This window comes from Thamnophis sirtalis, unplaced genomic scaffold, assembly GCF_051295495.1.
Source record: "Thamnophis sirtalis isolate CommonGarterSnake01/CBP01778 unplaced genomic scaffold, rThaSir2_p1.2 scaffold_3, whole genome shotgun sequence".
Lineage (NCBI taxonomy): Eukaryota > Metazoa > Chordata > Lepidosauria > Squamata > Natricidae > Thamnophis > Thamnophis sirtalis.
Window position 1 is genome coordinate 11657576 of NW_028261383.1, and position 14021 is coordinate 11671596.

At 45.3% G+C, this 14021-nt stretch overlaps 1 protein-coding gene across 2 annotated transcripts in view; it reads left to right on the forward strand.

Annotated features, from left to right (window-relative positions):
- The window catches only part of LOC106546432 (zinc-alpha-2-glycoprotein-like), a 32427-nt gene extending 18615 nt beyond the window's left edge, over nt 1-13812 (forward strand). For both annotated transcript variants that reach the window (XM_087711260.1, XM_087711261.1), the window contains 4 exons: nt 7788-7934; nt 11369-11497; nt 12629-12660; nt 13257-13812. In XM_087711260.1, coding sequence (XP_087567386.1) covers nt 7788-7934; nt 11369-11497; nt 12629-12660; nt 13257-13274 — 326 coding nt within the window. In that variant the 3' untranslated portion in view covers nt 13275-13812. The remainder of the gene's footprint in view (nt 1-7787; nt 7935-11368; nt 11498-12628; nt 12661-13256) is intronic.
- Nucleotides 13813-14021: the final 209 nt, after the last annotated feature.

Below are 14021 nucleotides of genomic sequence, written 5' to 3' on the forward strand. Positions count from 1 at the left end.
GACTTTTAAACTTCTTATCCAGTTTTTTGTTGAATAACAGGTAAGCATGCCAACCATATACCAGATCGTGTCCCTCGATATTCAGTATTCTATCATTAGTAAAATGAGTCCAATCACTAATTACAGATAGCGCCTGTCAGCTTCTGCCTTGCTGTTGCTTCAGCTGCCATGAAACGGGGAGGGGGGGCTGGTATTTGGGAGGGGTTAATTGATGTGCTGGAGGAATGTTCTAGGATGTACCAGACGTTGGGATTGCGCATGCGTGTGTGTTTCCCGCCTGCATCAACGGCCTGTCTTTTTGAAGTTATCTCACACCTGACACTTGAAGGACTTATGATTGTCCTGGAGCTATGATCCTAAGGGGTGGGGAATGGGCTATTCTATATATCAACCGCTTTCGCGCCTAATTAAGCAGACTTTGCTTCGCAACTGCTTGCTTACCATTTATAATTAGTAAAAGTACTTTGGATTTCCTTCCCATGGAGTCTCTTAGTCTTTCTTTCCTAATTATGTAATGGAGTGATGCTGACAGCGCCACTGCATTGTAATATAATTTTAGGTTAGGTAGTTTCAATCCTCCTCTCTCGCGTACATCTTGCATTATTTTCATCTTTACCCTTGGCTTCTTTCCTGCCCATACAAATTTGTTGATACCCTTCTGCCATTCTAAAAGATTCGCATATTTTTTAAGTATAGGTAACATTTGGAAAAGAAATAAAAATTTTGGTAAAATGTTTATTTTCACTGCCGCTATCCTACCCAGCAAAGATAAGTGCAATTTCTCCCATTTTTTCATCTCTATCTGTATACTATGCCAAAGTGGTTTATAATTATGCTTATATAATTTCCCGTTTGAGGTTAAAATATTGACTCCAAGATATTTGACTTTTTTGACCACCTCACATCCTAGCATCCCTCCTAGTTCTTCCTTTTGTTTAGTATTCATATTTATAGCTAATATTTTGGTTTTTCCTAAATTTATTTTAAAACTAGATACTTGACCATATTGATTAATCGTATTCATTAAAACCCTACTGGATTCCTGCGGTTGTTCCAATATTATGACCAAATCATCCGCAAAAGCGCGCACTCTGTATTCTTGCTGCCTAATCTTAATCCCTTTTAGACCATCCAAGCCCCGTATTTTATTCAACAATACTTCCAAAGTTATAATAAACAATAGCGGGAACAAAGGACAGCCCTGTCTTGTACCTTTTCCAATTTGAAAAGAGTCCGTTAAACTTCCATTGACTATAATTTGTGCTGTTTGCTGTTGGCATATTGCTTTAATTGACTGTAAAAAATTATCTCCTATCTGCATTTTTTGTAATATCTTCAACAGAAATTGCCAATTAACTCGATCAAAGGCCTTCTCAGCATCCAAAAATATAAATGCAGCAGGGATCTGGTTGTTCTTTCCCAAATATTCTAATGCATTAATAATTAATCTGGCATTACTTTTCATCTGTCTCCCCTGTATAAAACCTGTTTGGTCAGTGTGTATCAATTGTTGAATAACCAGCATTAACTTATTTGCTAGTATTTTAGTAAAGATTTTATAATCTACATTAAGTAATGAAATAGGTCTATAATTTTTTGGTTGGGTAGTATCTTGATCTTCTTTGGGTATCAAAGATATAAACGCTGTCTTCCAAGATGGAGGCACTTTACCTTCCGTTTGAATCATATTAAATAATTCTCTAAGAGGTTCTACCATTTCTAACTGTAAATTTTTATAGTAAACCACTGTCAAACCGTCTGTACCTGGTGCTTTCCCTAACTTTAATTGCTTAATTACCTGCAGGATTTTCCCCGAGGTTATTGGTTGATTCAATTTTTGCCTGTGCTCTTCTCTAACTGAAGGTATTTTCTCTTTATCTAAATATTTATCTATATCTAGACCATTAATTTTATCCCCTTTATACAATTCTGTAAAAAAATTCCCGAAATACCTTTTGAATCTCTTCCTGTTGAAACACCTCCTTCCCTCTGTAAATCAGTTTAGATATATTTCGAGTTTTCCTTTTTTGTTCCTAATCTGATAAACTAACCATCTGCCAGGTTTGTTTGCGTTACAAAAGGTATTGTGTTTTTCATATAATAAATTAGTGGCTACCTGGTCAGAGATCAACATGTCAAATTGAGATTTTAATATGGTGATAGCTTCCTTAACCTTTGTATCGCCTGGATTCATTGTTAACTCCAACTCTTTTCTCTTAATTTCCTCTTCCAATTCTGTTCGTTTTAACCCTTGTTTATATCTATATGTTTTATTTATATTCATCAGCACTCCTCTCATATATGCTTTGCTTGCATCCCATACGAATTCCATAGATGTACCCTTATTCATATTCAAAACGAAATATTCAGATAACAATTTTTTACAATCATTAATATACTTTTCATATCTAAATAAGTTTTCATTCAATCTCCAAGACCTTCTTGCCTGCACTATCCTTCCCAACTCCATCCAAACTGGGTTATGGTCCAAAAGGACCCTAGCCGCAATCTTTGTCTTCTTGACCCTAGAAAGCAAATCATTAGTGATTAGTATAAAATCAATCCTTGAAAAGGATTGATGTCTATCAGAGAAGAAAGTGAAATCATATTCCTCTGCCTTTCTTTCTCGCCAAATATCTCTCAATTCAAAGTCGTCCATCATGTCAAAAAAAGGTTTGGATAGCTTTGCTCGCATCTTAGTATTTGGGCGAGAAGTCTTCTTATCTCTCTTAGTGTTTATCACACCATTCCAATCACCCAATAGTATACAGGACCTATAGTCCCACTGTACTCAATTGGCATGAAGTTTTCTATAGAATCTATCTTGCTGTTGATTAGGAGCATAATTTCCCCAAAGTAATGTCTTTTTCCCTTCTAGGATTAGGTCTAAAGCGATATATCTTCCGAAGGGATCTGCTTCAATTAATTCAGCTTTCATGTCTTTTCTTAAGTATACAACTATACCATTCTTCTTTTCCATAGCAGAAGCTACAAAATGTTGACCAAGTTTTGAGTTAATCAAATATTTTTGATCAGTTGATTTAATATGAGTTTCTTGCAAACAAATTATGTCATTCTTAAACTGTTTAAGACAGTGAAGTATTTTCTTTCTCTTCTGTGGAGAATACAATCCATTGACATTCCATGTTAAGATCTTAGTTGTCATCTTTGGTTGGCTGAAGCATTTTTAGAGTTTCCTGCATGGCCTGTTTAACCTTAGGCCTAGTTCCTCCCAATGCTTCCAGACTTGTTATTGTAGCTCCTTGATCGATGGCCGGTGATTGTTGATGTTGTTGCTTTTTTGCTTGTTTCTCCATTCATCTAGTAATCATACGGCTAGGTCTTTGTTCCATAACACCTTGCGCTTCTAGAAGAGAGAGATGCTCCATCTTATCTGATAGTTGTGTAGTTTGCTGTCTGTCCTGTCCTTCTTGTGGTCTTTCTCCAGGTCCAGATAATGCAGGATATCCAGCCTTCAAAATATTATGATAAAAATCTCGGGCTTTCCATACAGAGTTGAGGCGATATCTTTGCCTATCAAATGTAAATATAATACCAAATGGTGTGTCCCATCTATACTGTATCTGACAGTTTCTGAGTTCTTCGACTAAAAAAGTGTAGTCTCTCCTGGCTCTTAACATTTGAGGTGGTATCTCTTTCAAAACAATCAGGTCTTGACCGCCAATTTGAAGCTTAGTGTTATAAGACTCTTGTAGTACCATATTTCTAAGCTCTCTTGTAGTGGTATATAATGATGTCTCGAGGAAGCTGTTTCTGCTTTGCCACCCAGGAGTTAACGCGATAAACTTTGTCAATCTGCCAGTCATGGTTAGTCCCTGGTCTTCCCACCAGGCGGTCAAAGGCTTCTGATAGGATCTGTTTCAGGTTCTCCTGTTTCTCCTCACGCAGCCCCATTACTCTTAATGCCAGCTCCATTTGTCTATACTGTATCATAATAATTTCTTTTTCAGCATTTTCCACTTTTTGTTCCACCGCCTCTGTTTTCAATGTCAAGTTGGTATTAGCCTCATTAAGATCCTCTAGACTATCTTCAATTCCGGAAACATGTTCTGTCAATACAGTTACAAGTCCCAGCATTTCATCTTTAATTTTAACAACCCTGGCATCGATTTTCTCATACAACTCCTGTTTAAATCCTTTTATTTCCCCTTTTATTTCTTTTATTTCCTCTTTTCCCTCCTGTTTTATCTCCTATTTTATCTCCTCTTTAAGATCTCTAAGTTTATCTTCCATTTTAATTGTCTCTGTGTTAATTGTCTCTGTGTTAATTGTCTCTGTGTCACTTAATTCATTCAAAAAGAATTCTTGTGTTAACAAATCTCCAGCAGGGGGCGTAGGGAGCGGAAACTGCAACCTTGTGCCAGGCACTGGGGATGTGCCCCTGGGAATAGAGGGCGACGGTTTCAAATTAGGATTTGGTTTTGAGGCCATTCCAAATTTTATCTTCCAGCAATTAATAAAACTCTGCTGCCTGACTGTGCAGCTATAAGTAAAGATGCTGAATTTCTCCCTTTACTTTGAAATTTGAGGCTTGGCAAAACTTTCAGAAGATAATCATTGTAACAAGACAGTTCAGCAGATTCATCACCATTTAAATTCCAGATAAGCAAGATTAATGAGAGAAAGGAAGTCTTGTGAAAATGAAACTAATTAAAAAGTTTCTACTGGCCAATTGTGAAACAGGTGATAAGACACTCCTTTGAAGTTTTAGAGTTCTGTAGCATTTAACAAGGAGGTTAAGAAGATAATCATTGTTACCGGAGAATCCAGCCAGCTCGGCGCCATTTTAAAAGCCTGTAAGTAAATAGATTTTCAGAGGAAGATCTTGTAAAAAAAAGAAGCTAGGATCTTGGTAAACAATTAATGTCCACATAAACAGATTCAGCTCATATTAAAATCAAATAAATCAAAGCTGTGAACTGAGTGGGAGAGATCTTACTTTGTACTGCACAAGGCAGTTTGAAGTTCCCAGCACGGACGCCGTTTTGCTTTGGGCTGGCCCCCCTCTCTCTGCAGGCACAAAAGCTGCAAAAATTGAAGGGCATTTGCCAGCAAAACTATATCTTCTTCCATTCTTGCCTGAAGGATAAGAAACCTGTTAAGACATCAGATGGATGATCATCTAAACAGATACGTGACCAGGAATTCGGGGGCAGCTAATTTTAAGCTGCCACCATCAGCAAGCTCCTCCCAGGAAGTTCTTTTGAAGATATTTTGAAAAACCTTTTTTTAGATGATGGTTGATATGAGGTGGCAAAAGGAAACTCTTTTGAGGTTTTTCTAAAAGAGGGAATACATGTGGGAGATGCCCAAACTTTGCATTTCTTGTGTGGTGAAATTCATTTTTTTCCCCTACCGGTTCTGTGGACATGGCTTGTTGGGTGTGGCATAGCTTTTGGGCGTGGTGTGGCTTGGTGGGCATGGCTTGATGGGCATGGCAAGGGAAGGATACTGCAAAATCCCCATTTCTTCCCCACTCTGGGGCCAGTCAGAGGTGGCTTTTGCCAGTTCTCCGAACTACTCAAAATTTCCACTACTGGTTCTCCAGAACCTGTCAGAACCTGCTGGATTTCACCCCTGGTGTGATTCCTTAGCAATAGCAATAGCAATAGCAGTAGACTTATATACCGCTTCATAGGCCTTTCAGGCCTCTCTAAGCGGTTTACAGAGAGTCAGCATATTGCCCCCAACAATCTGGGTCCTCATTTTACCCACCTCGGAAGGATGGAAGGCTGAGTCAACCCTGAGCCAGTGAGATTTGAACCGCTGACCTGCTGATCTAGCAGTAGCCTGCAGTGCTGCTTTTAACCACTGCGCCACCTTGGCTCTTAGACCACTAGTGTCACACTCAAGGCCTGTGGGCCGAATCCGGCCCTTAGGGTGCTTACCTCTCGCCTGCTGAGAAACAGCCAAGGAACAGCAAAAAACCCAGTAAAATAATAAATGAAAGCCTTAAATTTAAAAATGCAGTTAAAATAAAACTGAGCTGGATGGAGAAGGAGGCAGAAAAGTGTGCCTTTAAAGGTGATAACCAGCACCTTGGAATGGACTCAGAAGCAAATTGAAAACCAGTGCAGTTCACGAAACATGGGCCACCTTAGGGGAGGGGTGACACCTGCCTTGTTCTCTTTGAGAGAGGCACCAGGCAGATGTCCTGGGACGGCTGCATCTGAGCACCAACTGCCCTCCTGGAGCACTTTCTTCCTTCTTCCGCCGCCGAAAGAAAGATGATCCCACTGTCTGTTGGTGCTGAGGTGGTTGATTCGGCTAGGTAAATGGGCCTCTGAAAGCAGGGTGCGCTCTGTTGCTGGTGTTGGCACTGCTGCCACCGGCCACATCCATGCAGGAGAACTCCCCATTGCAGTGCAGTTCTGGGACAGCAGAGTATTCTTTCTTTCGGCAATGGGAGGAGGAAGAAAGTGCTGTAGGAGGGCAGGCACCAGGCAAATGTCCCAGGCCTCCTACACATGTCCACCCCCTGATCTCCTGGAATACTTTCTTCCTTGTCCTGCCGCTGAAAGCAAGAATATCCCACCATCCCAGAACTCCGCCCTCCAGGACCAGCAGGATTATGGGATGTTCTTTCTTTTGGCAGAGGGAGAAGGAAGAAAGTCCTCTGGGAAGGCAAGCGGAGATCCAGGAGCTGCTGCACATGTGCCAGTCCCATTTCTGCAAAGGCAGATCCCCCCCCACTGCAGGTGATTCAAAGAGGGGATGGGGATGCTGCAGAAAAGGCTGCCTTCCACCAGGGCCCACATGCCTCTCGTACCGGCTCTGTCGGGCTCCGGGCTCCAAAACAGCCACCTGCCTGCTCTCTTTGCAGATTGGCCCATCCAACCATTGGCACTAGTCTGGGAACTTGGCCTGTGGAGTCTGGCACTACAGGGGGGAGGAGATTTGGCTGCAGCCCACTCCCGGCATGAGCGGGTGCCCCCCCACCCCACAGTTGCTTCCACCTCTTCCTCTGCTTCTTCACTGGCAGTAAGCAGTGGCATGGCCAAGGAGCAGGGTGAGGAGACAGTGGGCTGCTTTGGAGCCTGAAGCCCCACAGAGCCGACATGAGAGGCATGCAGCCCAGGTGGAAGGCAGCCTTTTCTGCAGCATCCCCTCCCCTCTTTGGATTGCCCTGCAGCAGGGGGGCTCTGTCTTTGAAGAAACGAAGCGGGTGCATGTGCAGCAGCCCCGGATGCCCTCCCGCAGCATCACTGCCATCACCCCTCTCAGACCCAGCACGGCATCTGTGTTTCTACCAAGGGCCACTTGCCCACCCACTGGCCAAACTGGGCTGGACACCAACCTCAGAAGACAAACGGTCATGGGGGACCACCGGTGAGGCCACCTGGAAGTCAGGGAAGCATGGCAGGGCTGCGGGGAAGTAGAAAGGGGAGCTAGCTAAGCTTCAACTTGCTGGCTTACCTGGCAGACAGATCAGGGTTGCAGCGCTTGAGCAGCCAAGCTGCAGAGCAGAGACTGGGTGGGGCTGGGCAAGCGAGTGGTGACTGGGGAACCAGTTCAGGGCTGTGACCAGGCTGCCATTACTACCAGTTGGGAAAGGTATGCCAGATTTCTACTACCTATTCAGCAGAACCGGACTGAACCGGTCGGAACCCACCTACTTAGGGGCCCCAAGAGCTGCCCAAGAGCTGCCTGTGTTCTGTACCAGCTGAAGCTTATGGACAGTCTTCAAATGTAGAGTGCATTGCAATGGTCCAAGTGTGAGAGGACCAGAGCTTGTGTGACTGAATACAGAGTTGTCTTTTTTGCAGATCGCCCAGTGGCTGAAGTAACTCCCAGGATTAGGTGCAAACACAAGGACTGCCAAGACTATGGCTTCTGTTCAGAAGGTTGGAAACTCTCGATGAATGAACTCGAAACTCGCAAAGACCTTATACTGTATGCCTGCATCGAAGGAGGTTTGTACATATTTGTGTAGCTATGGATTTATTCATGAGAATTTCTAAGCTGCCCAATAGCTAAACCTCTCTGGGCGCTTCACAATAAAACACAGTAAAAAAATTAAGCTGAAAGATATGCAGATGGTAGCAAAAGTTGGTCCCCATTGATCAACAGTTTCATTAATTGATTTTTTCCCCAGCCCAGATCAAGAGGCAAAGCTCTTAATACAGATAGAAAAGCTGCAATAAATGAAACTAAGTGCCAGCTGTGCTTAACAATCAGCCTTCCATAAAGTCTTGTTTTGGGAAATGGGAAGGAAGGAGTGCCGGGGCAGAATGACTCTACAGAAGATGGGACCAAAGTGAACAAAACAGCATTTGAGTACATTTTTATATCCATTCAGTTCTTGAGGAACATATTTTGAAAACCTCTTTTTTTAGATGATGGTTGTTATGAGATGGCAAAAGGAAATTCTTTTGATGTTTTTCTAAAAAGGGGAATACATGTGGGAGATGCCTAGAACTTTGCATTTCTTGTGTGGTAAAATTCATTTTTTCCCTACCGGTTCTGTGGACATGGCTTGTTGGGCATGGCATAACTTTTGGGCATGGTATGGCTTGGTGGGCATGGCTTGGTGGGCATGGCATTCCCTATTCCAATGCCCGGAAGTCTCAGAAGTTGAAGTGTTTGTACTTCCTTCTGTGCATGTGCGAGTTTGGGAATGGCCAGCAGCTCCGTGCTCCAGCAAGATAGGCAAAGAAACGCCGGAAAAACACCCTGATCTCTGGCGGTGAGCCCCGCAAGAAAGGACTCGTATGGTAGAACATGATCTGGGGGTCTCGGCCAGACAATCAGCTGGGGGGCTGCTTCCTTTGGCTGGTCTCCAGCCTGCTCGGTTGCTGTTGCATCTTCTCTCGTTTTGACAGTGAAGATGGCGGCGCTGCGTTGACAGCGCTGCTCCCAGCGGTTTTCTGTTTTATTTCTGGACTTGGGACTTTACTTTTAGACTTGGGAAACTCACAGAACCTCTGGGGCCACGCTAACACTATCTGCCAATGAGGGGGTGGACGGTCTAGATGGTGCCGAATGGGACCAGGTGGCTGGCCTTGCTACCGCCGCCACGACCATCCCAGGCGCCCCTTCCCTTGTTCTTCATCGTATTTTGGCTTGCGCCATCCTGGCAGCCTTTGTCCTTATTCTCTGCATTTGGGAGAGCCCTTGGAGTTTTCAGAGTGGCATCGGCCCGCCGTCTGTTTCCTCAGAGTGGGGTGGTTGCTTTGTATGGCGTTGGATGGAGGGGACAGTTGTTTTTTACGTATCATCATTACGATCCTTCCGGGCGCCCCCCCCCCTCTCCATTCGAATGGACTTTTTCCACACTGTGGCCTCTCCTTCGCCCTTTTTGTGGCTGCAGAGTTTTTCCATCTTATTATTTTTTACCATCTGGCTCTCCCTGCGTTTGCTTATGCTTATGGACTTTGGACTCTGGACTTTGGACTCCTGGATTCAATCCTGTTGCCCTGTCCCGACTATTGCGGGACACCATCTCGGCCGCCCAGACTTCTGCCTCCCTCTACCACACTGTCTGGGAGAGAAGACAAACTATTTCCTCTGCATCCCCCTGCCATTGACCTGACTGTGTGTCCTCACCCTATGGACTAACGATCTACTCGCACAATTTTCAACACTAATTTAATATCTGCGCAATCCCTCTTTCTTCTCTTCTTTAGTATGTGGAGTGTATGTGTATGTCTGTGAGCGAATGATCCCACTTTCTTTTAAATTAGCATAATTATTTTTATTGTATTATTGTATCTTTTTAAACTATTGTGGGGTATGTATGTGGAGAATGCTTGGTTGGCAAGTATGAGGGGATTGAGAGTGCGGCCTGGAGCCCCCTCCACTGAGTGTGGAAGCAGAAGTGGGGCCCGGATCCGCCTCTCATCCCGGAATGTCTGAGTTGAATGGCCTGCTGAGTAGAGCAGGGGCCTTGAGAGATAGAGGGGGGTCCACGGGCATGGGGGTGGGCCGGAGCATTATGGTCACGACTGGGAGGGGCAGCTACGACGGGAGCTTCAGGGCTAGCCATTACTGGGGAAGGAGCGTTCGCTACATCACAGCGATCCCTTGTTCTGGCCCTGATAGCTCAACTCGGGAACCAGGTGACATGGGAAATCAAGGCCCTGGTCTCAGACTGCTGTTGCTAAATGCCAGCTCTGTGGTCCATAAAGCTCCCCTCATCCGGGACTTACTATTAGACGAGGGGGCAGACCTGGCATGTATTACTGAAACCTGGCTGGGCCATGAGGGAGGAGTCCAACTCTCAGAAATGTGCCCAGATTGGCCCATCCAACCATTGGCACTAGTCTGGGAACTTGGACTGCGGAGTCCGGCACTCCATTGGGGAGGAGATTTGGCTGCAGCTCACTCCCGGCATGAGCGGGTGCCCCACCCACCCACCCCACAGTGGCTTCCACCTCTTGCTCTGCTTCTTCACTAGAAGTAAGCAGTGGCATGGCCAAGGAGCAGGCAGGTGGTTTGGTGGGAAGCCAGTGGGCTGCTTTGGAGCCTGAAGCCCCACAGAGCCGGCACGAGAGGCATGCAGCCCGGGTGGAAGGCAGCCTTTTCTGCAGCATCCCCTCCCCTCTTTGGATTGCCCTGCAGCAGGGGGGCTCTGTCTTTGAAGAAACGAAGCGGGTGCATGTGCAGCAGCCCCGGATGCCCTCCCGCAGCATCACTGCCACCACCCCTCTCAGCCCCAGCACAGCATCCGTGTTTCCACCAAGGGCCGCTTGCCCACCCACTGGCCAAGCCAGGCTGGACACCAACCTCAGAAGACAGGTGGGCATGGGGGACCGCCAGTGAGACCACCTGGAAGTCAGGGAAGCATGGCAAGGCCACGCGGAAGGGAGTAGGCTGCTTGCTCCCTTCTCAGCAGTCCCACCATGCTTCCCTGTCTTCCACGCAACCTTCTGCTTGCCTGTCATTGCAAGATGGTCACAGAAATGCCGAGAAGGCCACATGGAAAGCCAGGAGGCATGGCAGGGCTGCGGGCAAGGGAGCAGGGGCAGCTAGCTAAGCCGCAACTCGCTGGCTTACCTGGCAGACAGATCAGGGATGCAGTGCTTAACCAGGCAAGCTGCAGAGCAGAGACTGGGTGGGGCTGGGCAAGCGAGTGGTGACTGGGGAACCGGTTCAGGGGTCTGACCAGGCTGCCATTACTACCAGTTGGGAAAGGTATGCCAGATATTTACTACCTATTCAGCAGAACCGGACTCAACCGGTCGGAACCCACCTCTACTTAGGGGCCCCAAGAGCTGCCCAAGAGCTGCCTGTGTTCTGTAACAGCTGAAGCTTACGGACAGTCTTCAAATGTAGAGTGCATTGCAGTGGTCCAAGTGTGAGAGGATCAGGGCTTGTATGACTGAATGCAGAGTTGTCTTTTTTGCAGATCGCTCAGTAGCTCTAGTAATTCCCAGGATCCAGTGCAACCACAAGGCCTGCCAAGATTGTGGCTTCTGTTTAGAAGATTGGAAAGAACTCAACAATGAGCTTAAGCTGTGTGGCTTCAAAGAAGGAGGTTTGTACATATTCATGTAGCTATGGATTTATTCATGAGAATTTCTAAGCAGCCCAATAGCCAAACCTCTCTGGGCGCTTCACAATAAAACACAGTAAAAAAAATGAGCTGAAAGATATGCAGATGGTGGCAAAAGTTGGTCCCCATTGATCAAGGGTTTCATTCATTGATTTTTTCCCCAGCCTGGATCAAGAGGCAAAGCTCTTGATAGAGATAGAAAAGCTGCAATAAATGAAACTAAGTGCCAGCTGTGCTTAACAATCAGCCTTTCATAAAATCTTGTTTTGGGAAATGGGAGGGAACGAGTGCCGGGGCAGAATGACTCTACAGAAGATGGGACCAAAGTGAACAAAACAGCATTTGAGGGCATTTTGTAAAAAAGTTATATCCATTCAGTTCTTGAGGAACATATTTTGAAAAACTCTTTTTTTAGAAGATGGTTGTTATGAGGTGGCAAAAGGAAACTCTTTTGATGTTTTTCTAAAAGGGGGAATACATGTGGGAGATGCCTAGAACTTTGCATTTCTTGTGTGGTGAAATTCATTTTTTCCCCTACCGGTTCAGTGGACATGGCTTGTTGGGCGTGGCATAACTTTTGGGCATGGTATGGCTTGGTGGGCATGGCTTGGTGGGCATGGCAAGTGAAGGATACTGTAAAATCCCCATTCCCTCCCCACTCTGGGGCCAATCAGAGGTGGCATTTGCTGATTCTCTGAACTACTCAAAATTTCTACTACCGGTTCTCCAGAACCTGTCAGAACCTGCTGGATGTCACCCCTGGTGTGATCCCTTAGATCACTAGTGTCACACTCAAGGCCTGTGGGCCAAATCTGGCCCTTAGGGTGCTTAGATCTCACCTGCTGAGAAACAGCCAAGAAACAGCCTGCAGTGCCTCTGCCAGGAAAAATGGAGCCCAGGAGGACTGTGAGCTCCTTTTTTTTTGGCAGAGGGCTGCAGGACGATACCCCCAGCTGGTCACACCCACCCTGGCCACATCCCCTCCCCTTCCCCGAGGTCCCCTGATGCAGCCCTCAATGAAATCCAGTTTGACACCCCTGCCTTATATTGTTTGGCAGAAGAGGACACTCCACATCATCATGAATCTTGCTTTTTCTCACCTCTCTATTACAGCCAGCAGCCAGGATTCTGAAATGCCTCCAGTGGTAAGTAGGCCATGCAGGGCTGTGGGTCCACATATCATTCATGAAAAGGGGGGGGAAGTAAAATCCTCAGTGCTGCAACAAAATGTCCTAGCATTCCCTCCACCCCCATCCATGAGCTCACCTGACAGGTAGCCTTATTCTGAATACAGAGTCTTGTACTGCTCTTCAGGACTTGCACTGGGGAAAACAAGGCATGGTTTCTCTTCAGTCCTGATGATGTTACCCAGTTTGGTAATGAAAGGTCTGCAAGAAAACCACCAAGCTCAGAGAACAGCCCCCACGTGGGTTCCGTAGCTGAAGCAAGATTAGAATCCAGGTTTTCTCTCTCCTCATCCAGCACCATTAGTACTACCTGTAACAGCATGTGGGGAATTGGCACTCCTTGAAAGAAGGGGTGAAGAGATGGGAACGAGGAGTAAAGAGAGGGCATAGTCTCAGCTGTGTGGGTTCTTTTATGGTCTGCCAGGAAAATGCTCAGAGTGAAGATGTTTCCAAACACTGTGCCCTGATCTGGTTTCTCTTCTGTGGGGGTATTTTGATGGGAATTAGGACTACAGGGCTGACAGAACCTCTTTCTACATTCCATGCATTTATAGGGTCCCTCTGCTGAATGAATCCATTGATGGGAAGAAAACGAAGTCCATCACCTGAGGTTCCTTCCACATTTCATGCGTGGATATTGCTTCATGCTTTTGACTACGTATTTTTGGGGAATACGTATTTTTGGGGAAAGCTCTTTCCACACACTTCATTGATGGGGCTTATATTTCTATGGAGATTCTCAGTCATCCAGGTCCTGGTTGACCCAAAAATGTTTTTTTCTTGAGGCAACTGGACTTTCTTGATTGTTTGTTTATTGAAGACATTTTACTTCTCATCCAAGAAGCTTCTTCAGTTCTGACTGGAGTGGGGGAATGGAAGCATTGGTAGGATCCCCTCGGTGGATCCATTAAGGTCTGCCTTCTGATTAAAGTGATTTCCAGATTCCATGCATATACGGATTCCCCCATGATGGAACATCTGCTGGCAGATTAGTTGAATGTTAAAAAATGCAAAAAAAAATTCTAAAAAGGAAACAACACTTTTATTTTAAAAGTGGATTTTAAAGAATTTAAATATTTTTTTTATAATAAACTTTTCAAAAATTGCAAACATTTGAAAACCTTTTTTCTGGAGCACCCGAATGAGTCATTAGCTGGGAGGTGGGGCTAGCAGGCTGTTTCATAGTAGAAAAAGAGCTCTTTGGGGAAATCTTCCTCTTCAAAGGGCAATATTGATGTGAGAGTTGAATGAAATTAAAGTAAGACACCTCTCAAAACACTGGGGATATTTTACAAGCAAATGACAAAGTTGAAAGTAAA